The 23,793-nt window shown below is 34.5% G+C and overlaps 1 protein-coding gene across 5 annotated transcripts; it reads left to right on the plus strand.

Moving 5' to 3' along the window:
- Positions 1-1,389: 1,389 nt before the first annotated feature.
- Positions 1,390-19,192, plus strand: LOC131874596 (uncharacterized). 5 transcript variants are annotated; one of them, XM_059218169.1, is made up of 7 exons: positions 1,390-1,780; positions 2,018-2,122; positions 12,266-12,347; positions 16,452-16,523; positions 17,740-17,783; positions 18,147-18,225; positions 18,903-19,192. In XM_059218169.1, exons 2-7 carry the CDS (start codon positions 2,049-2,051, stop codon positions 18,912-18,914), a joined length of 363 nt encoding a protein of 120 aa, XP_059074152.1. In that variant the 5' UTR covers positions 1,390-1,780; positions 2,018-2,048; the 3' UTR covers positions 18,915-19,192. The 5 variants fall into 5 exon arrangements, with proteins under 5 accessions (XP_059074152.1, XP_059074151.1, XP_059074149.1 ...); XM_059218166.1 differs by having other exon boundaries at positions 1,395-1,780; positions 17,752-17,783; positions 18,147-18,257; XM_059218165.1 differs by having other exon boundaries at positions 1,398-1,780; positions 18,147-18,257.
- The last annotated feature ends 4,601 nt before the right edge of the window (positions 19,193-23,793 follow it).

The raw sequence follows: 23,793 nt of genomic DNA on the forward strand, positions 1-23,793 counted from the left end.
TGTCCTTCAGATTCAACGCATTTCAAATTGAATTTTGATTGCTCCTCTAAAGGGAACTTGGGTGATGCAGGAGTAGGAGTATGCATAAGGGACCACACAGGGTGCGCTTTTGCTTTAAAATCTGTTTCCATTCCACCGGGTACTAACAACTTCGCAAAGGCACATGTTTTGCTTGAAGGCATTCTACTAGTTAAAAAATTGAACATTTCTTATATTCACATCGAAGGCAACTCTTCTATTATTATCAACGCTTGCATGAAGAGAAATATTGACAATTTGCAGATAAGATATTTGCTTGAACAAGCATGGGCTCTTATTGATACATTTGTAAACTTTACCATTTCACATGTGTATAGAGAAGGGAACCGGGTTGCAGATCATTTGGCAAATATGGGAAAGTCCAAGGTGGAGCTTAATATGGTAGGTCCGAATTGCGATCTCGATTCTTTTCCAACTCTTAAAAAAATAATTTTGGAGGACATGTGTATAGGATAATACTGCACATGGGTGTGCAGTTGTTCTTTTCATAATGATAGAAAGTTTGTATGGGAGGTATTATAATTACAGGGTTTCAAGGATTTGTTGTATCTGAATGATGTGAATGGATGTCGATTTTAGCATCTATGAAGCGTGTGGACTTCAAGTGGCATAAATGCTAAAGTTAGGCAGTTTGTGGGCTGCTATGTAAATGTGTACAACTTTTGTGATGTTTTTTGGTTCGAACTTCATCTTACTAAACATACTTCAGGAAGCATTTGATACTCAGGGCTGATTTGTGGCATTTAGTATTCTGGACATTATGAGGTATATTGTATCTTTTTGGCATATTAGGGATATAAGCTTCATAACCTTTCTATGTATTATCAAGTAAGGATCGAAGTTTTTCTTTTTTGGTTCTTTTCTCCAGGAACTTTTTGAATCAATTTTTTAAAGAAATATATAAATAAAATATATTAAGTGGCACTGTCACCTTTAAAAAAAAAAACATAATTAAATAATTTAATTACGTAATAAGGTTAAATTACTTATATTAATTAATTTAAGCGTCTACAGTGTAATGATCCAGTTTTCTTGTCATCCTAAAGTGAAAAATGTGGCTCTAGTCAACAACCCTCAAGCGAAATCTTGTATGGTGGAAAATTGAATTAAAAATAAAAACCATGACAAAAACCTCTTTAAATCTGTTTACTTGTACGCAATCATCTATGGAAGAGAAAGTATTGTCATAGTAATAATTTATACATGGAAGTTAACTATTAGAAATGTTATGGTGAGGAAGTTCGAGAGGAACAAAATAAATAATAATAATAATGTACAACATCATATCGTATGCACTCTATTTAAGATCAATAAAGGAAAAAATGAGGTAATTAAGCCGATAGGCTTCAGTGTGGGCATTTATTCCCGAAAAATTGTCACGAAAATATTTGGCGGCGTTTATTTGCCGGAAAAATATTTGGTGGTGTGAATGAAAGACATGTGGAAACATGGAGATATCACATATTTTGGGCACCTTTTTTAAATTTTTTTTAGGGAATTTTGGCGGAGATGGTTGCAGTACGACTATCAACGAACTTAATTCGTTTTCCTCTAGCATTGATGAAACCTCATGACTGATACCTCATATACCAATGGCTCGGCTAATTACCACAGGAAGAAGAAATTGGGGAGGAACATGAATTTTTTGTTCAGAATGCTCTGGCCGGCTACAGGTCGTGGCATAGACGAACAACTATGTTCACCATCTATTAATAAAGCGCAAGGGTTTAAGGAACCAAAGGTAATTATGACAGGGTTTTAGAGGAGAAAGCATTGCGAGGATGTTATGTTGTTAATCCAGAAGCTTATATCGAGTATTTAGGGTTTTCTTAGCATTTCATATATTTGGCAAGATCAACCAAATCCATGTTAATTAGTTTGGGTTTTATCAACATTGCCTACAATTAAATTTGTTTGTATCAGCTGCACAAAGAAAATAGTTTTTATCTCATTTTCAAAAATTATTATGATCTTGTAGGGTTTCGAAATGGAGTTGAGCAAATTGGAGCATGATTCTCACAAGGAGATTGCACATTATGCTCTGGCGCAAATTCAAACCAGAGTTGTTTCTTTTGATGAACAGGCAATTTTAGCGCTCCTATATTATCCCTTTTAAGTTTACTAAAACCATCGCTACAGTTGAATGCATTTATTTTTTCCTCCAAGCAATGTATCTTGTTATTTAAAAAAGAAGATGGATAGTTAACAACCACCTTAAAATCATATACGCTTTCACAACATATTATTGTGCAATGAAATACTTCTAGGGTCCCTATGTATACACTTAAAAAAACGGGGCAAAAGAAATTAAACTCACAAGAGGCTTGCGTGGGAGTTCTCTTCTTAAAAAAAGATAGTGCAAATGATGCATATGGAATTACTCCAAGAAGCATTCTTTAACTTTCATTTTTTAAATTCCTATAGGGGAAAGGACTCAGTAGTTGTGCACCCTAACTTCACGCTTCTAAAAATTCTACTTAGAAATTTCAAATCATTCCGATTTTTTAACAGCAGCTTACTTGGCAAGTCCCTTGCTCATAACTAAGGTTTCAGGGCCACATCATCAAATATGATGCCACATCAGCATGCTTTTTGCCAAGGTGTCCAAAACAACCCCCCAAAAAAGTGAGACCAATAGACGTGCAAAAGAGACCCCAATAGTTGTGCAGCTGATATGGCATCATCTGATTGGTTACTTTTTACAATACTAGTACATTTCTTAACAACTATTTGTACATTTCCTAACAACCGTTGGTACATTTCCTAACAAAAATTGATATTTTTTGTTTCAATTTTTGGAACAAAAGGTATCAACAACCCTCACAACAATTGGTACATGCTCAACTACTAGATCCTTTCCCCTAGTAGATTTTAGAAACCTCACAAAACTTTAAGGGGCCAACCCTTTTGATGAAATTTAAGGATTATTTTATCTTATCAAAGTAGCAAAAGTTTTACTCCCTTTCAATGTTCACTTTCTTTCTGGATTTAAAAGCTCAACTGTCTCACTATTGTTTATTTGTTGATGGATTTGGTGATCACTAGTTTACAAATCTGGGTAGTGAATTAGTTTGTCACCCATGATCGAAGAATTATGTTAAACGATAAATTTATGTATGAGGAAAGTGATAGGTATGCATCATGATTCATTAGGGTATATAACAAAATCATAGCGGATCTTTCAGGCTCAACTTTTAGATGAAATTGAACTCTTTTCATTTCTGGTCTAAGATGTCGTTATTTTCACCTATTCAGAGCCCTTTTCTGTAGGGGATGACAATCGAAAACTGTTTCGCTATTGTTTCTTTACTGCCAAGTCCAAAACATTGCCTCTTTCCAGATTCCTCTCAACTGTCTGAAAGCAAAAGAATGGGCTAAAAGGATCACGATGTTTTCAAAAAAAAATTACACACTTAAGCACAAGCAAAATGTTAGGTCTATTAACTTGGCATACACTTTTGTTTGATTGATGGTTACAAGCACAATTAATACTGTATGTATTATGTTTTTATACCTGCTATCCTTATTTAGTCCTTGTTTTTGTCTTACATGCATTTCCATTAGATAGAACGGTAAAATTTAATATATAGCAAGGGTCCATTGAATTACTTATAATCAAAGCGTTGAAGCTTTTAAATGTCTACAAGGAAATGAAATGGGGGAGAAAACCCACTTAATCAGAGTTGGCGGTGTATCGAACTAATAGAGAAGGGAAACAAAGAATGAGCTCTTTGTTGTTTGTAATTAGGGTTGGGCCCTAAACCTCCAACGCATAAGGGTTGGGCCCTAAACCTCTACGCTACACTAAAACACACACGCCTCATGATAGGACCTATCCTAACTTCGCATTAAGCAATTTAGTAAATTAAATAATTAAAAGGGTTCTATTTTGCAAAAGCCGACATGCTAAAAGGGGTTCGCTCCTTATATAAATAAGCATTCAACTCTCACCACAAATCATCATTTTTTGTAGCACTCACTTCATGCGAAATACACAAGTTTGGAAGAATGTGAACTTCAGGAAGAAAGTCTTCAAGTTGAGGCGTGAATTACATCATTAGAAGGAGGCGAACTTAGTTAAGATTGTGCAAAGTTCTTGAGGATCTGTAAATCTGGGTTAAAAGAAGAAGCAAGCTATCAGCAACAAACACACACATGACAGTGAAGCAATCTGCCATTCTTTCTGTGACAGCAACATCTACTTCTACAAGTTCTTGAGATAAGTGTTGTAACAATTGCATTACCATAATCTATAATCAGATCTGAGGATCTCTTTGGCTGGGTTTTTCCTCCTAGGAGGTTTTCCCAGGGTAACTGTGCTTTGTCCTTCTTGTATTTCATTTCCTTTACTATGCTTAAATCTGGAAAACAATAAATTAATTAACCCAGTTTAAACTAATTCTGATTTTCTGAGTTTTATTCAATCTGAAAGTACTAAAATTAACATGGTATCAGAGCTAATTGGTTAGATCAATCTTCAGATTTAAAATTCAGTACACCTTTATTTCTAGATTGCTGTAGCTTTTGCAGATCAGGTCAATGGGGCTGAAAGTTGAAGATAGGCTTGATGGGAATCTAAATTTTACTGCATGGAAAGTTCGAATCAAGTTGGCTCTTGAGGAAGAAGATCTTCTCCAATTCATTGAAGTGAAAGAGCTAACTAAGCCTTCGGATGCAGCTGAGTTGAAACAATTCAAAAGGGATGCTATCAAGGCCAGGAAGATTCTCATTGATTCAGTTAGAGACCACCTCGTCACCTCTATTGCCTCATTCACCACTGCAAGGGAAATGTTCAGCCATCTACAAGGTACGTATGAAGTTAACAATCTTAGTAGGGCAATTATGTTAAGACAACAACTACTTAATATTAAAATGGCTAAAGAAGATTATGTTATTTCCTATTTCATAAAAATTTCAGAACTAAAGAATCAGCTAGGTTTAATTGGCCATAACATAAAAGATAAAGACCTTGTCATGATTGCCCTTAATGGTCTACCTCACTCTTGGGAGTCATTTATCCAAACCGTAAGTGGTCGGTCGGAGTTACCTACTCTTAATCGCCTTAAGAATAATTGCATCCAGGAAGAGTCTCGCCTCTTCACAAGGAGTCAATTCAAGAACCCCCATGTAGATGAACATCACATGCTTGCAGCTCAATGCAAGAAAAGGGGAAATTGGAAGCAACCTTATCCTAGAAGAAATAGGGATTCCAGATCCTTTAGTTCTCAACACCCTTGGAAGAAACCAAGAGATACCTCGCGTGTGCGATGTTTTAGATGTGACAAATTTGGTCATTATGCTAAGGAATGTTAGTTTAACTCCAACCAAAGTGAAGCAAACCTAAATGAAGTCTCAGAACAAAATGATGACTTCTTATTCATCTCCGCTCTATCTAGCAGTGTTCCCTCAGATAGCAATACATGGTTGATTGACAGTGGTGCCTCCAAACACATCACAGCTTACTGCGATCATCTTTCAGGCCTAGTAGAAAAGGATACCAGCCTTCACGTAGTAATTGGTGATGACGCTCATTATTCGGTAAGAGGTTTTGGCTCTACTTCTCTAAAATTAGATTATGGTATTTCCTTGCATCTTAGTGATATATTGTTTGTTCCTGGAATTAAAAGAAACCTAATTTCCATTTCTGCTCTCGAAGATAAAGGTTATCAAATTGCATTTTCTGAACGAAAAGTTCTTGCTTGGTCTAAGAAAGATAGTTTTGAATCTGCTCGTATAATTGGTCATAGATATGATAGTCTTTATAAGCTCTCTACTAACCCTATTCAAGCCCTCATTAATGAGGCCCCGGAATCATGTGAGTTATGGCATAGAAGACTTGGACATCTACATTATCAAGCCCTTCCATCCCTTGAAAGGTTAGTCAAAGGTATGCCTAAACTCAGTCAAATTCATGTTAACACTTGTAAAGGTTGTGCTATTGGTAAGAATGTTAAAAGTCCTTTTCATAAAAGTGAAAATAGAGCTGTTAAAAGTCTTTTTCATAAAAGTGAAAATAGAGCTAAAGACAAACTAGAACTTGTTCACTCTGATTTATGTGGTCCTATGTCTATAGCATCTCCTAGTGGATTCCTTTATTATGTAATCTTCATAGATGATTTCTTTAGGAAAACTTGAATCTACTTCTTGAAATCTAAAGAATCTGATGAAGTCTTAAGTAAATTTAAGGAGTTTAAAGCATTAACTGAAAACCTCTCTGGTAAAAGAATCAAATGTTTAAGATCTGACAATGGAGGTGAGTACACCTCCGGTAGCTTTCATGATTTTTGTGTTGAGTCAAGAATTAAGAGGGAGTTTTGTGTTCCATACAATCCTCAACAAAATGGTGTTGCTGAAAGAAAGAATAGGACCATTGTGGAGGCTGCAAAGGCTATGATTCACGATCAAGACTTGCAGACCTTCTTATGGGCTGAGGCTTCTAGAACAGCAGTATATATCCAGAACAGATGTCCTCATTGTGCTCTAAAGAACATGACCCCGGAAGAAGCCTTCACGAGATTCAAACCAGACATTAGTCACCTCAGGATCTTTGGAAGTCCTGTCTATGTTCATGTGCCCAAGGAAAAGCGATCAAAGTTGGAACCCTCTGGAAAGAAAGGCATGCTAGTCGAATACAGTGAATCCTCCAAAGCATTCAGGATTTACATCCCAGGTCAAAGGTATGTTGAGGTAAGTAGGGATGTTAAATTTGAAGAAGACATTATGTTTAAGAAATCGAAAGGTTCTTGTGTTATTGATGAATCTGATGATAATTAAAATATGAACGTTGATACTAACCCTGAGATTCAGAGTGAGCAAGTTGAACCTCCACCACAAGATGATCATGATGATCCTCCAGAACCCATGAATCCCACTGATATTCCTAGTGACATTGTCGTTACCAAGAAGAGACCACTTTGGGTAAGAAACACCATTCAAGAAGCTGAAAGATTTGCTACTCCAAGTGGCATCTTCCGTGAAACTAAGAGACCTCAGGTATTTTCCAACTATGTTTCTTTAATGTGTAATCTCATTAAAACTGAACCTTGCAATGTTGAAGAAGCCTTAAGTCATCATGCCTGGAAACTTGCTATGGATGAAGAATATCAGTCAATCATCAAGAATGATGTATGGGACCTTGTGCCCAGACCCAAAGGTAAGTCTGTTGTTTCCTCTAAATGGTTATTTAAAATTAAACATAATGCTGATGGTAGTATTGAAAAATATAAGGCTAGATTTGTAGCGCGTGGTTTTTCCCAAAAGGAAGGCATAGACTATGAAGAAACATTCGCTCCTGTTGCTAGATAAACTTCCATTAGAACAATAATTGCTATTGCTGCTTCTAAGGGTTGGAAACTACATTAGATGGATGTTAAGACTGCCTTTCTCAATGGTGTCATTGAGGAAGAAGTCTATATTGAGCAACCTGAGGGATATGAGATTTAGGATAGATTAACCCATGTGTGCAGGTTAAAGAAAGCTCTATATGGTCTTAAACAAGCTCCTCGTGCTTGGTATGAAAGAATTGATAAATATTTGCTAAGTCTAGGCTTTTGTAAAAATGATGCTGACCCTAACATTTACTTTAAAGTAGCCAATGATGAAATGCTAATTCTAGTTCTTTATGTGGATGACTTATTTTTGACTGGTAAAGATGAACTTATTATTAGATGCAAGAAAGAATTAGCTTCAGAATTTGAAATGAAAGATTTAGGTCTAATGCATTATTTTCTAGGTCTAGAAGTATGGCAAAGATCTAACAAAATCTTTCTAAGTCAAGGGAAGTATACTATTGACATTTTGAAAAGATTTAGAATGATGGATTGTAAACCAATGTCTACTCCTATGGAATCTAACTTAAAGAAGTTAAGTGTTTCTGCAGCTAACTTTGAATTTGCAGATCCATCCGAGTACCAACAGTTGATTGGAACACTAATGTATCTAGTTAACACTAGACCAGACATATGTTTTGCTGTGAATGCCCTCAGTCAGTTCATGAGTTTGCCCAAGCATGTTCACCTTGTTGCAGCTAAGCATATTCTAAGATACTTGCGGGGCACAGTTGGCTTTGGACTGAAGTATCCACGTAACACTCTAATAACCTTGGAAGGTTATTCTGATGCAGATTGGGCTGGAAGCGTCAAAGACAGGAAAAGCACCTCTGGTATTTGTTTCAGCTTGGGTGCTGCAGTGATCTCTTGGGCCTACAGAAAACAATCCTCAGTGGCATTGAGTACTGCTGAAGTTGAGTATATTGCAGTAAGTGTAGCATCCAGAGAAGCAGTGTGGCTTCGTAAGCTTCTTGCTGGACTGTTTGGTCAGCCATGGGACCCTACAGTTATTCACTGTGATAACCAGAGTTGTATTAAAATGTCTATCAATCCAGTGTTTCATGACAGGTCAAAACATGTGGAAACCCATTATCACTTCATTCGGGATATGGTGCAAAGGGGTGCCATTTGGCTGAAATACATCAGCACTGATGAGCAGGTTGCAGATATTCTTACCAAGCCTCTATCCAAAGTGAAGTTTGTGTACTTCAAGGATAGACTCGGTATTGTAGAAAATGAAACTCCGATTGAGAGGGAGTCTCAAGTTTAGTGATACTTTGTATTGTATAAATCCACCCTCTGCGGGCAATGTAAGGTGGTATTGTAAACTTCTCAAGGAGAAGTATAATTATTAACCATCCTCTGCGGGCAATGTAAGATGGTATTGTAAATATTAACCACCCTCTGTGGGCAATGTAAGGTGGTATTGTAAACTTCTCAGGGAGAAGTGTAATTGTTGACCATCCTCTGCGGGCAATGTAAGATGGTAGAAAGGGATCCTCTCCACCCTCTGCGGGCAATGCAAGGTGGATCCAGTCTATGCTTGTGCACAAACTGGAAGGTTATGTAGTTCCATTATATGCTTGTGTGCAAGATGGAAGACTACAATATTCTGATTATGTAATCCGTCCTTTGCATGTGTGCAAGATGGAAGATTATGGTTATGTTCTCATCCCTAATTAAGAGGGAGTGTTGTTTGTAATTAGGGTTGGGCCCTAAACCTCCAACGCATAAGAGCTGGGCCCTAAACCTCCACGCTACACTAAAACATACATGCCTCATGATAGGACCTATCCTAACTTCGCATTAAGCAATTTAGTAAATTAAATAATTAAAAGGGTTCTATTTTGCAAAAGCCGACATGCTAAAAGGGGTTCGCTCCTTATATAAATAAGCATTCAACTCTCACCACGAATCATCATTTTTTGTAGCACTCACTTCATGCGAAAAACACAAGTCTAGAAGAATGCGAACTTCAGGAAGAAAGTCTTCAAGTTGAGGCGTGAATTACATCATTAGAAGGAGGCGAACTTAGTTAAGATTGTGCAAAGTTCTTGAGAATCTGTAAATCTGGGTTAAAAGAAGAAGCAAGCTATCAGCAACAAACACACACATGACAGTGAAGCAATCTGCCATTCTTTCTGTGACAACAACATCTACTTCTACAAGTTCTTGAGATAAGTGTTGTAACAATTGCATTACCATAATCTATAATCAGATCCGAGGATCTCTTTGGCTGGGTTTTTCCTCCTAGGAGGTTTTCCTAGGGTAACTGTGCTTTGTCCTTCTTGTATTTCATTTCCTTTACTACGCTTAAATCTGGAAAACAATAAATTAATTAACCTAGTTTAAACTAATTCTGATTTTCTGAGTTTTATTCAATCTGAAAGTACTAAAATTAACACGCTTGTCCCAAATCAACATTCCTAATTTTCATATGAAGGCCGGATCAGACTCAAAGCTGTATGATTTTGAAGTCTTATAGGTAACAAGAATTTTTTTGAGGCATTTTGTGAAACAGTTCACTGCCTTAATAACGATCCCACATTTTGCATATATTTATTTCAAGGCAGATGCAACTACAATATCTGATAATACTCTTCTATGGTTTATGCTTTGATGGATGTCCATGCCCTGTTCAATGGCTCCTATTTTGTTCAGAGGCTCCTATTGCATAAGATAGTGGAAGAAGCTGGTAAAGATGGTGGAAGTTGGTTTTATACCTGCCAATTGCATTTGCTATGTTTAATAAGTGACATACTATTTGGCTTTGCAAAGCATTGTATTCTGGTAAATGTTTAAATTGTTGATCACAACTATGGTTCAATTACATATCAGAATGCTTTTTATGTGATTCCATTCTATCCTTGGCCCATCTGTTTATTGCATAGAATCCTTGATCCATCTGTTTTTTACATAACCTGTTCCAATGTGAAAGAAATGATCTTGCAAGTTGAGGTCTCCACATTCATTTTTATGTCAGTGTACATGTATTTCTATTCATACATGTATATGTAGTTACACACATTTCTGTATATATTTGTGTGTATATATGTGCATGTATATATTTAGGTATGCACATATACATATACATACATATATTAATATTTGTAGTCCATTATGGTAACTTATGTAATTAGTTTTATGCAGGTGTGTATCTTTAGGATCATTCTTTCTTTCTTTGCTTTGGGTGCACATTTAATTGTCACATACATTTTCATGTCTCTGTACATGTATTTATGTTCTTACATGTTTATGTGATTACACATTTATCTTAAGTCCTCTTTAGTTTAGTGTGCCATATTCCCATTCTCGTTACTTCTGCCTTGTAAGTTCATTTATTTCCAAATCCATTTTGTTTGCTTTTGATTTAATAGTTGATACATATTAGAGAAGTTTCATTTAAAACAACTGTGTTGGATGTCAAGTTTGATAGCTGAGATTGCTAACTTGAACTAAGCCTAAATAATTTTAGTTTTGAAACATAAGAATTTTAAAATATTCATCTTAGGTACATGTTTTAGGCTTGCTATGTTTGTTTCTTCACAATATGCCTCAAATGCATAACAATATAATTTATACCGTTCAAAGATTGTGAGAATTTCAACAAATGTTAAAGTTTTGGGTGCCATGGATGCCTCGTTGTTTATATACTTACAGAGGAAAATTTTGATCAATTGAAATGAGTCGGGTATAGGGATATTCTAATGATGTCTAAAGGCAATCTCATCGTATTTAACAAATGAATTATATTGCCTAGACTTCAACTTGGCCAATATTGAATCTTAAGTTTATGTTCCATAATCTAGACTTCAGTTTCAACCCAATATATTTTAGTAGATAGTTTGCTTATTAGTATTAGGGTAAGTGGAGAATGTTATGTTGCTCTGTTTTCTTATATATCAAAATATATTTTCTTCAAAATTAGACTAGTTTGTACATATACCCTTTGTACCATTTATGTAAGCTTAGTTAACTTGGGGAAAGTAATGCACACATGGATTGAGTGGACCAAGTTTGAAAACCCTTCTTATAAAATGATAAGGGTTGGAATTTAGATGAGAGTACCTAATAAAATCTTTATGGCAGTGCATTTGTACAATCATATTGGTGCATCTTGTTTGGAAATTGATCCCCATTTATGATGTGGAAAGGCATAAAAATTGTAATTTAGTTTCTTGTAAAAGTTTCATTCAAATGTATTTTTTTGACAAATAACCTTAGTTTGTATAGATTTTGTGGGAACCACTGACTAATCTATCAATATTTATGAAAGCTTAGCTTATATGAGGTAGTCAATACACATGGCATTGAGTGGAGACCAACCTTGAAAAATCTTCTTACAAGAAGATTTCATTTGAAGTTTTGGCTTAAACTGTTAATTATTAAAGCTTATCTTATTCGGTACAACCAATACACAGAGGCATTGACTGGAGATTAAGCATGAAAAATCTTCTCATAAGAGGGTAAGGCATGAGATCTAGATGGTAAAATCCAATAAAATCTGCATCACAATGCATTTTTACAAATTTAGGCAAATGTGAGCAGATTTTGTGTGAAAGCGACTTTCTTAACATATAAACCTTCCTTGGGTTGAACAATTTCATAATCTTATTGAGGACAAACATCAGCTCAATCCGTATCTTGCTAATATCATTTTTCTATGGTGCAACCACATGGTGTTGGATTACAATTCATTTATGCATGCTTTCTTACAAATTCACACTATGGCTCTTAATGCACTTATTAACAAATTTCTTTTATTTTTCCCGACTGTAACAAACTAAATTTTATTGTATTGCTTGCAACCTTTGTAAGTATGACTTAACTATTATTTGCTATATTTTATGTCCAAAGAACAAAATTGTTACCCTTAAAAAGTTCTTCCCACCCTACAAACATCTATTTTCAGAAGCTTCAGTTGAAATACCGCTCTCTCGCCACTGCATTTGTTGCGACTTGCCAACACATATATCACAGGTATATTGTTGTTGTGTAGTACCCCCGTTTTGATCGAACTTATTAGACTGATTTTGTGTTTCAGTTTACTATTCAGTTGGCACTTTATGGCTCGTCATTTTGCAGACCTTTATGATATTATATCATGTTTATCTGGATATTGGATGCATGAGTTATTTTCAGTATTTCAGTATTGGTGATTTCTAGTGTTTCATGGATTATTGCTCGTACTGACATCTTAATTTATCTAGGTGATGTGTCATATATATGTTGCGTGTTTGCTATTGTATTGGATGCAAGGGGACGATTTTCCTTCACTCGTTTCGATGAGACAGGGAACGTCGCGATTCTCCTTCATCGATGTGCGTGCCGTGTATTCTATATCTATATGCATGTATGTGTGCTTCGGTGATGTAGGCTATTGCAGGTACAAGTACCGGGTAGGTACGGGGTATCGTCTCCACCTGGCTTCACAGGTCTGAGCGTGCCTTATATGTCCGATGGGAGTGGAGGAGATAGCTTTTGACCCTAGTCCTTACCTCAGTCTGTTATTGTGAGTGTCGTCAGTCGGTCGTTCATCCCTTTATCTAAATTTCGAGTCCTTTTACTTTTCCTCGATTTGCGTGCCTTGGTGGTTCGGTTAATTATTTAAGTTTAAGTTGTCATTATTGTTGACTTGAGCGATTCATTCCTTATTATGCCTTATGTCTTGAATCAAGCGTAATTGATTAGTTATTAAATTTTAACTGTTAGTTGCTTATTTGGAAAAGAAATCGTGTTTAGATCCAACGAAAGAAATGGAATAGATTAGTTAATTGCTTTTAAATATATGCAAATTAACTTAACTCATTGCTTTCCTATTTAGTAGAAAAATTGATTGAATTGCTACTTATGAAAATGTAATTTTCAAAAAGAGGGAATTTTTCATTTATTGTTTTGAGAAATATGAAAAAGGAAAAATAGAAAAAGAAAAGAAAGTCAATGGGGAATTTTAATGTTTTTTTTTAAAATAGAAATTTTGGGCAACCTAGAAAATTAGGTTAAGAGATTTTTCTTACTAAACCATTTTGGAGGAGATTTTGGGGGTTATGCTTATTTTGGAGGAGGAGAAAGAAATTTTGGAAAATTTGCTTAAAGGGTGGATTTGGGTGTGAACTAGCTGGGATTCTTGCTGAAACATACCATTCTTGCTTGGAAGTCATAAAGGTTGGTTGAATCCTTGCTTATTGCAACAAAAAAATCCTTGCTTTCCTTCCACTTGCTGTTAATTGTTTAAAATCTTGAATTGTTTGTTTGTTATGGGTTATGGAAGAAGAATTCTACTATTTGGTTATCAAATTTAAACTTAATTTCTTCCCATGTAGTTTCCTTAACTGAATTTATATTGTTTCATCTTTGCTATGCAAGAAATTTCTTGGTTTATCATGCTGTTTGTAATTAGGAATTTCGATGGGTTTTGGTAGTGTTATGCTGGCAAAATTTTGCCAGGCATTCATAAAATACCTCTCCCTAGAAATTTCCAGTTTTAAAAATGATGGTTATGAGTTAAATTTCCTTGTTCATGCTTGATTGGAAGCAAATAGATTCAATTGGGGTTTGGGGATTTAGTCTATTCCCATTTAATTAAACTTTTAAAGCAAACTGGGCTGATTTGAATGAAATATTAATGCCCCTGTTTTGTCTCAGAAGATTGGTTATTGCTGGTAAAATTGTGACTCCTTTTAAATTAATTTTGTTTGTTTGTATGTTTGATAAAATTCGATGGCTGGGAGATTAATTTTTAATTGTGTTTGACAGAGGTTTTCACCTCTGTCTGTGTCTTGAGTTTCTGTTTTTTTTAAGCCTCTGTCGTTTTTATTTGAACAAGTTTTAAATTGTTAAATTTAATAAAATTAAATTGGTTAAGTTTAAAGTCAATTGCATTGGGGGCGGTGGCGGGGAGCTGGGCTCGACCCAGCCACGCACCCCCCCTTCCCTTTTCCCTGCGTTCGCTGCAACACCCAGCGTGGGTAGCAGCAGCGCTGCTTTCCCCAAGCTGGGAGTGCAGCTCGCTGCATTTCCCAGTTTGGGAAAGGCAGCGCTTGCTGCCTGTGGGTGCGTGGGGGCCCACGGGGTGTTTAAAATTGTTTATTTTTAATGTTTTTTTTTGTTAGTTTTAAAAAAAAAAACGAAAATGTTAATTATTATGTTAGTGGTAAGTAAGATGATTAGTGTTATTGTATATTTAATATTATGTGATAAGATATTGTTATTTTAATAAAAATAATAATATGTTATCATTTAATATTAAATAACAATATTATGTTAATGGTTTTTAATAAATTCAATAAGCGTTATTTTGTGTTAGTATTAAGTAATAATATATTGTTATTTTGACAATAATGACAATATGTTATTATTTAATATTAAATAATAATAACGTGTTAAATGTAGTTTATGATGATGTTAAGATTAATTAGTAATTCTTTTGATTTAGTAATGAGGATTAATTGCTTGGTATCGTGAAAATAAATAAAATGATTTAGAGGTTAGTAGTAATGATGGAATTAAGGAAAGTCGGATTAAATTTAATATTGGTGTTTGTTATCCAAGTATTATAAAATAATTGTATGAGGATTGTATTCGTCAAATAGATGTTATTTTGGAATTATTTTATAATAGCTTGTATACATTTGTTCAATTTGATTTAAATGTTGACTGCTCAAAGAAAGATTGTTTGTAGTGTTTTTATCATTGCAGTCTAGTCGTTTTAATGTCGTCGCATTATGTTTAAAATGGTCATTATGTTGTCGATGTTTGCCCTTGGTCAGGTGTCGTTGTTCAAACCTTGAGGAAGTGGGCTTTTATGTGTTATGTCTCTTATGGTTAACTCTGGGTTTGTGACTGTGAGTCCTACACCTGTGTTATGTCTGGATAATTTATGGTTGTTAGTCCACCATAGAGTTCTCATAGATAGTCTTATCCAGTTAGTGACCAGTAGAGAGAGTGGCTTTCGGGCGGGGGCCGCACCCAAAGTGGATGGCAGGATAACCCCTCGAAAGTCAGCTATTAAGTGATAACCTAATAATTTGTTTAGGGGGTGGGTAGTTATTAATTTAATTAAGATAATGCACCCCGTACATGGTTGAGTGCTTGTATAGGCTCAAGGTGTTTGGGAAGGCCTGGAATGGCAAACCTACCACCTTGTCTTCACGAAAGGATGGTAGGGTCCGCATGATGCTTAGATGGAGCCGGGGGTTCGGGAGAGGTTACCAGGATAACCCATGATGGGGGCCGGGACCTATGGAGACCTTCCTAGGGTAACCATGTTAACCATGTGATGACACTCTCTCTATAGGGTCGCTAGTGTTTTGCGAGTCGAGTCACTCGTGTACTGCAGAGTCATGTGTACTGTTGTACTTTTCTTGCTTGCTTGAGGGTCGTCTGCTATCTCCTAGCACGGTGGGGTGGTTCCATTTTGGGATCACATGGTCGGGTGGTAGTGCCACTTCCCATCGGATACCTTGTTCCTACCTTCACGCGAGGATTGGCTTCGCCGGTGCATCTTGGTTCTTGCTTCATGTAGCACTTATGTTCCTGATTTTGTACCTTGAGGCCGTGTGGTCATTGTATCAACAACTTGTAAAATTTGTAATTTATTGTTCTATGGAAGCCATGTAATTTTATGGAATATTGTAATTTAAGTCATGGGATGTATATTGTTTCAGTTATCTTTCCTATTTGTATAAATGAATCTTTGGAAGTATGTATGTTGTAATTCTGTAAGCCTATCTTTTGAAGATCAATTTATGAATATGAATTATTTTATCGTAATTGGCTTTCCTTAATTTAAATGGAAGATTGGATTAATATTGTGATGTGGTTTTTATTTTGAAGTAATCTTCGTTGGTAACCCTTTAGGATGTAATGTTAGTCTTCCGCTTATGTTAATTATTGAGCAAGGTTATGATTATTTCCCTTAATCTTTAAAAAAAAAATTATTGCGCCTTTTAGTTGCCTTGTTGTGTTGCTATCCTTTAGGGTTCCTGGCGGGGCATTACATGTTGCCTTCCAAATATTTCTATAATTTTCCTATTATACCCTTTAATAAATATTTGTATATTAACAAATTACCTTTTGTTGTAGGTATTGACACGCACCTGTTGTTTCTCTCGGGCCATCACCAAATTACTATATACCATTATGGTGCCATCTCTTGTAAGTTAAACTCATGCTATACATCATTTCCATTTTTTCAGAATGGCTCATTCGTAAATTGTCACTGACATTGCATGCATGTTTGATATTTACCTTGGCTCTAACTGAAAGCATCTTCCGTTGTTTGCAGTTCCATATATCAAGGCAAGTCGGCTTAGTGAATTTTTTATTTTCATTTCTAACATTAATTATTGTCTCATATTACCTGCCCAAGCCTATATGTTTAGAAAATAAATATGACCCAACCAGATTATGTTGTAGGTTTAGATTCCATTCCACCGCTAGCATTTTTGGTCAACCATAGTTTGAAGTTCTTACACATTCTCAAAACTATTGCAAAATACATAATTTTAAGTTCTTACACATTCTCAAAACTATTGCAACATGCAACCTTTAGAGCATGTTCACTGCAGAACCCTATTTCAAGAGGCTAAGTTAATATTATATTAATAAGCTTGACAAATATAACTTAAACATATTTTTCATTGAAAAATGTAAGATTATGGATGGATACACCAAGTCCCCAAACTCTATCAATGAATATTGGATTTTGCCAAAACATAGAATGAATTAATAGCATTTCAACTATGTTTCATCAAACCTATAGTCCATGCACCTTACTGTCCCCCATTTGAGCAAACCCATTATTCAACTCTTATGAAGACATTTATTAAAATACATATTTTATATGATCCCGACATCTTTGTCCCAGCTTAGTCCCTACCAATGAACTAATTGCAGTATTCATTCAGGCATAAAATGAATGAATAAAAAAAAGAGCTTTCATGTTGAAAGTTCTAAGCTTCTAAGAACCTATTTAGCTAGATTATTAGCAAAAAATTGAATTCTTAAATACCTTGAAAATTAATGTTGCTGCTTAGTCCCTACCGATGAGCTAATTGCAGTCTTCATTCAGGCATAAAATGAATGAATAAAAAAAAGAGCTTTCATGTTGAAAGTTTTAAGCTTCTAAGAACCTATTTAGCTAGATTATTAGCAAAAAATTGATTTCTTAAATACCTTGAAAATTAATGTTGCTTACAATACCGTGGATATATTTACGCAAACATTAATGCTAGATATGTACGTGTGTACATACATAGTCATTTATCTGTGATGACTCTTGTTTTATCTTGTTGCCTAGGCATCACTCCAGGCTTTTAATAAGTCCCTTGTCATTTATCTGTGATGACTCTTGTTTTACCTTGTTGCCTAGGCATCACTCCAGGCTTTTAATAAGTCCCTTGGTGACAACAAAAGGTACGCATTTTCCATTTTTCCCTTTCAATTTTCCCTTCTTTCATCTCTCCTAATTTTGTACTTATATGCTTTGCATCTCCAACAGGGTCTCCATTCAATGGGTGTCCTTCCTCCTTACGAGCATTACATAGTATGCTTCAAATTTTAGATTGTTCAGCATTTGTTATACTCTTTGTTTATATATCTAACACACTGCCTAATAACTAAATCCTTTTCAATGTGAAATTTTTGGTATGTTTTCAAACTTCAGGTTATTTACCTTTTCATATAATCCGCTCAAATTTTTTGCATGTTTTCTTCATACTATTCTTAATACATTGAATGTGGGTCCTAATTTAATTTCAATTACTTCTACATGTGCAGAACCTTAGTGCACCTTCTTCCTCACTCCTCTCAAGAAACAACAACCATACCATTTTGCTTTCAATGGCCACCATTTCAAGTAATTTCGAAAAGATCTCACTTACACATCATGTAATAACTTTTTCCAATTCTTTATATCAAATTAAATCTCTTCCTTTCCACACACTTTACTTGCATGGACTACATTTCATTCCTGCATTCTTCGCTTTGGTTCTAGGTCCACTACCACTACAACATTGCATTATTTTGCCAACATCCAATTATCACTCAGTTGCAGCACAATCATAACTCTTTCCATGCTATCATGTATTTCACTCATATCATATTGCTAGTTCAAAAAAAAAAAGAACAAATTGACAATTTCATTATGTAATGTGCAATTACCAATGTGTCACAGTTTTGCTAACATTTTCTTTACTATAGTGCTTTATTTTGAATAAAAGTTCACATCTCTCATTTTCTTATTAGATTTTAATAAATTATTACTGCAGTCACCTTCCTCATCGAACACGTTGTATAGAAGTATTTTGCATGCAATAATCAGGTGCTACATTTTTGTTTCTATTTCACATCCCATTTTTAATGCAACCTTGTTTGTTTCACATCCTTATTTTATGGCTTTTTCCAGTTTTTTATCTTATCACACCATTGTGCACATCTCATTTCTATATTTCTTCCATGTCAATTAAATTTGTAATTGTAGTGAATTTTGATAGCAACAGGTCTTCAACTTTTTCAGTTTTTTGTTTTCGACAGGTACCTTGCTAATCAGGCAATAGTTGGGTTTAGCTTCGTAAATAAAATTTTCCATCATGAAATGGAAGTTGCTTATTCCCACCCAGAAGCTACCATGGAGGATATGCATAATCAAATCTTTTATTCACATCGAGTGAGCCGTCGAAGTTGCAGCCCATGTTTTCAATCTTCCACAACAACTCTCCTCGCAAACTATTGATTTTCTTGCTATAACTTTTTGATACTGTCTCCAAATTCACTCATTCCATATTAGTGATTCAAATAACAAATTGCAACACACTATTTCATTATTTTGTCTGTGCTTATCGCTGGCAAATTTTGGCTCAAAATTGCTTTGCTATGGTACTTTGTTTTAAAGCAAAGATCAAGAATCTCATTTTAAACATGCTTGTTCTTCTATTCTACTTCACTCATAAATAAAAAAATTCAAATGATATGCCCTTTCCTTTGCCACATTCCCTATTTGTCCATTTTATATATGTTGTCTCCATATGTTGTGTGCTCCTTCCATTTTTCTAACTTCTGCCTATCAGTTTCCTGTTGCGCGCACATAACGTGCAACTACTAGTATATACTTTAGTTCCGCTCGGAAACATAAATTTTAAGTATACAACATTGTCTAGCATATGTAAACTTGCATGATTAATTTTAATACAAAGGAATAATTTGGAATTTGATGCATGGTTGTACCAATAGAGGAAAGTTCCATTCAGTGTATTACTTTCACATAATGTCATTTTGTTGCTCTTATCGTGGTATGAAAGTAAATGTGTAAATAAATAGGATGACAATTGCATGCTCTCCATTTTGTAGGTATAGATTTATGATAAACAAATTTGTCATAATTACTTGTTGCTAGTAAAAAAATGAAATTAGTTTTGCATAAAAATAAATGCATATGCATAAACCTACTAAAATGAGTTTGTTCAGTATGTAAAACAAATTAAGTTATTTAAACAAAGAAAAATGGAATTTCTTCAAGTATTTTTTTTGTTGTTGTTCCTTGAACATAACTCCATTAGCTCACTACAACACTATGATAGAACCCAAGCCATAAACTTTCAAATAAATTTAAATTTTCTTTCTTCTCCTTGAGAAATATAAATCTAGATAGAGAATGATATACAAAGAAAACATAAAGACAATAAGAACCTGAATTTCACCAAGGAAAATGAATGGACATGCATTTATGGGAACTGTAGTTTTGAACAAATAAGATTGATTAAACTACCTCTTAGACCCAACTAAGAGACCATTAGAGCCCCTATAACTAAATAGCATAGATTAAGATTGAGGAAAACTCTACTCAAATACATTTGGTTTGTAAAGGGAAATTTTTTATAAAAAGAAAGAACCCTAAAGCCAGGATTCTAGCCTTGTGGAAGTCCTAGTAGAAATGTAAAGCCTTTTAGTTCATATCCTCTACCCTTCGTGCACAAGAAAAGAGCTCATTCAATCAAACAAACAAATCAAAACAAAATAAATAGATAGAAATCAAATTAGAAAAATCTACAAATCAAGGCTACCTTTGTACCCTTCATTGCCCCTCTTTAGGTGTCAGGTTAGCATTTATTCTACAAATAAATAAAAAATTAAATTCTTAGCAAGATTGAAGGTAGGGTGTCCCCCAATTCTCTTCCTACCTATCAAATTTTGTTTGAACAATCAAGCCAATAATTTGCTAAAAAGAAAGGTTAACACCAAGGTTAAGAGAGGATGGAGGTACTCAATCTGACCCCAAAAACCCTACAATAAGAAAATATTTTAAAAGTAGAGTGCACAAAGCTCTCAAACTCTTTATCCAACAATAATGTCGATGATTCTTAAATGGAAGGGTAAAATCCTCTTTGTGTCTCGCAAAGCAAGTGGTCACCCCTAAACTTCTCCCCGCCCATGTTCCATCACAACTAGGTAAGACATTAGGTTGTGCCTTTCAACAAGCAATAAGGTTAACTTGGTGACACCATGTAGAACATACGCTAGGCAGGAATAAAATTTGGTGTATTCTTGGGAGTCGTGTGGGAGGAAGAGGAAGTGGGAACCTTCCCATTTTTAAGTTAATACAATTTTCACCTCAATGTCATACATGGGTGTATGGAGATAAATTAAACTTATTTGAAAAAAATAGATGAATTTAATTCTATCTTAAGTTCTCCTTAAGGTTATTACATCCATGAGACACAAGTATGTAAGCGAATAGGGTATTTCTATACCATTAATTCTAATTATCTCGATAGGCATTCTTATATAGCCACAAGATTCTCGTGCACATAAAAACGATTTGCTTGGCAGTTGCAAATCCCTGTTACAAATGAGAAGTGGGAAATATCAAACTATTGCATTGAAGAATGAAAGTACAAGAACCATTATTGTAGACGTATAAATCTGACCACTTTAATTCACCTAGACCTTTTCTAGCCTTTAATTAATTAAATCACTTTATTTAATTCCCATTTCTTCCTTTTAATTAAATTAACCCTTGCATATAAATAAATCTAATTTATTTATAAAAATCTCCCACTTGTATCTATGCAAGTTGCATCTATTTTAGTTGAAATAAAACATTTTATTTTAATTAAAATTCTTTTCCCCCATCCACTTGTATTTTCCTACATCTCCCACTTGCCTCCTAAACCTCTTCTAGAGCCTTCTAGATTCTCCTAATCATCCTAATTAGCCTAATTCATCTCTTATTCATTTGCATATTCCTTAAGAAAAGTCACTTCTCAAAAATGCCTCAAAGTCTTTGAAATGTATTAAAGGCTTTATGTCCTCAACAAGTTAACCTTCAAAGTCTTCCAAACCATTAAAGGCTCTTACATAACCATTTATGGTCAACTCACCTTTAACCTTTGGTTAGAAACTTTCTCTCTAACTTAACCCTCATCTAACCCAAGGGTCACATCAAGCACCCATGGTTTTGACCCTAGTTATCTCATTAACCCTTGCACAAGAGTTTACCCCTTGGGTAAAAGCTTTATCCAATGGATATCTCTAACCTAACCTTAACCTTACCTCCTAAGGCAACCTTTATGTCTTCTCAGACATTTAGTGTCTCTTTCATCTCCTCTCGAGCCACCTCTTGTTGACAATTGTCACCATTTCATTGGTGAAAATTATAAACATGGATTGAGTAACTTTCAATCCTAGCCCTTGTTGAGATTATTCAATCTTAACCATCCATTGCCCTATTTTTCATATAAATAGAGCTCTCATTCTTCATTCTAAAACAAAAGAAGGATCCAAGTATCCATGCATCTACATTATAGTCTAATTTACTTAGCATTTTAGCCTCTCTTTATTAGAATATCATCATAGCATTTAGAAGTATTTTCATATCAATAGTATATCCATGCTAGTATATCATGATTAGGATAATTTAGCAATATCTTTATCATATCACTATCTTCATACTAGCTTAATCATCATAGTTTTAACACATCATATAGATCACAATATCACTTGTTCTTGGAGTTGTCATTCCTAAGTCATTTTCTCAATGATCTGAGAGCAAAACATTGACTTTAGGGATCTTGTGAGATAGAGAACAATGGGACACCCCTTGGGAAGTTACACTAGTTCAAATTAGTTTATACTTGCACTGAGAGTCTCATTGGTATGTAGGTCATATGATCTCAATTTATTCCTTTTGATCACCACGTTTTCCTGCGCATAATTATATATTTGATTATTTAAGAACGACAAATGTATTCGATATGAACAAAGGTGTTTTGCTAAATTCATCTAGAATTTGAAGAAAGACAATGAATGCATTAGTATTATGATCTTAGTGAATGTTGTTGCTTTCAACTAACGTTGGTAGTGCTAATAGCATTATGATATCAGTGAATGTTGTTTATTTGTTTTCTTTCAAATGTTTGGGTTTTAATTAATAGTTAGTTTATTTATGAAATTCTCATTCTAACTTGCACGTAGGTGATTTCAGGAAACAGGTCACAATCTCTCTGTTTAGTTAATAGATTTATGTAATTCAACAAGCATTTTACCAAATATGACAATCTAAGCTTCTCAAATCTATTCAATCTTGAAAATTTCCATGCAAAAGTTTGGTGGGTTGTAATTTATGAAATTTTATAAAATAAAATGTTGGATTTTCCTTATTGCCCTTGATGTTTTCGGAGGAGAGATTTTCAGTTGAAAACCAGGTATAGAGTAACAAAAAATGAAAGTTTTATTTTGCTAGACCAATTCAATGTAGGGTAGCAATTGAGAAAAGGTGAAAGAGAAAGTACCAGAGAAGGAATGAAATAAATGCATAGTTCATCATTTCATCATGAATCTAATTTTATTGATGAATTTGTTGACCTCTATGACTTGCTGAAGTAGATGTTGCCTTAGCTGGAAGAGGTTGTGAAGGAAAATGAACAACAAAAAGAGGTAGATCAAATTTTGTAAGACAAATCTCTAGAAGGTGAGAAAAGAAGAGAATAGAAAAGAACAAGAAGAGGAAAAATTTAAAGAGGTGTATATTCAACTTTATTTTCTTCTATGAAATTTAGAAGCATTATAGAGTAAAAAGAAATTTTAAAAGGATAAATTTGTTGATAGTGGTAAGTACTTGCCTTTTTTGTATTGCAATAATAATTTTTTTGTTTAGAGGTAGGTTGGATAATAATTTGAGATAATATATTCTTGCAATAATATAATAGAGAGTGCCCATAATTATAACATAGTTATAAAATTAGAATAATATCTATAACTAATTCAAACCTTAACAATAACCTTAATTCTAACCTTAACATAATTTCTACACTAGCCCAAATTTTTAACCTAATTTTAACTCTAAATCTAACATTAAATACAACCCTAATCCTATTTTTTTAATCTAACTCTAAGCCTAAATCTAATCTTAATTTAGAAATAATTTGAA

The sequence above is a fragment of the Cryptomeria japonica genome, chromosome 3, assembly GCF_030272615.1.
Source record: "Cryptomeria japonica chromosome 3, Sugi_1.0, whole genome shotgun sequence".
Lineage (NCBI taxonomy): Eukaryota > Viridiplantae > Streptophyta > Pinopsida > Cupressales > Cupressaceae > Cryptomeria > Cryptomeria japonica.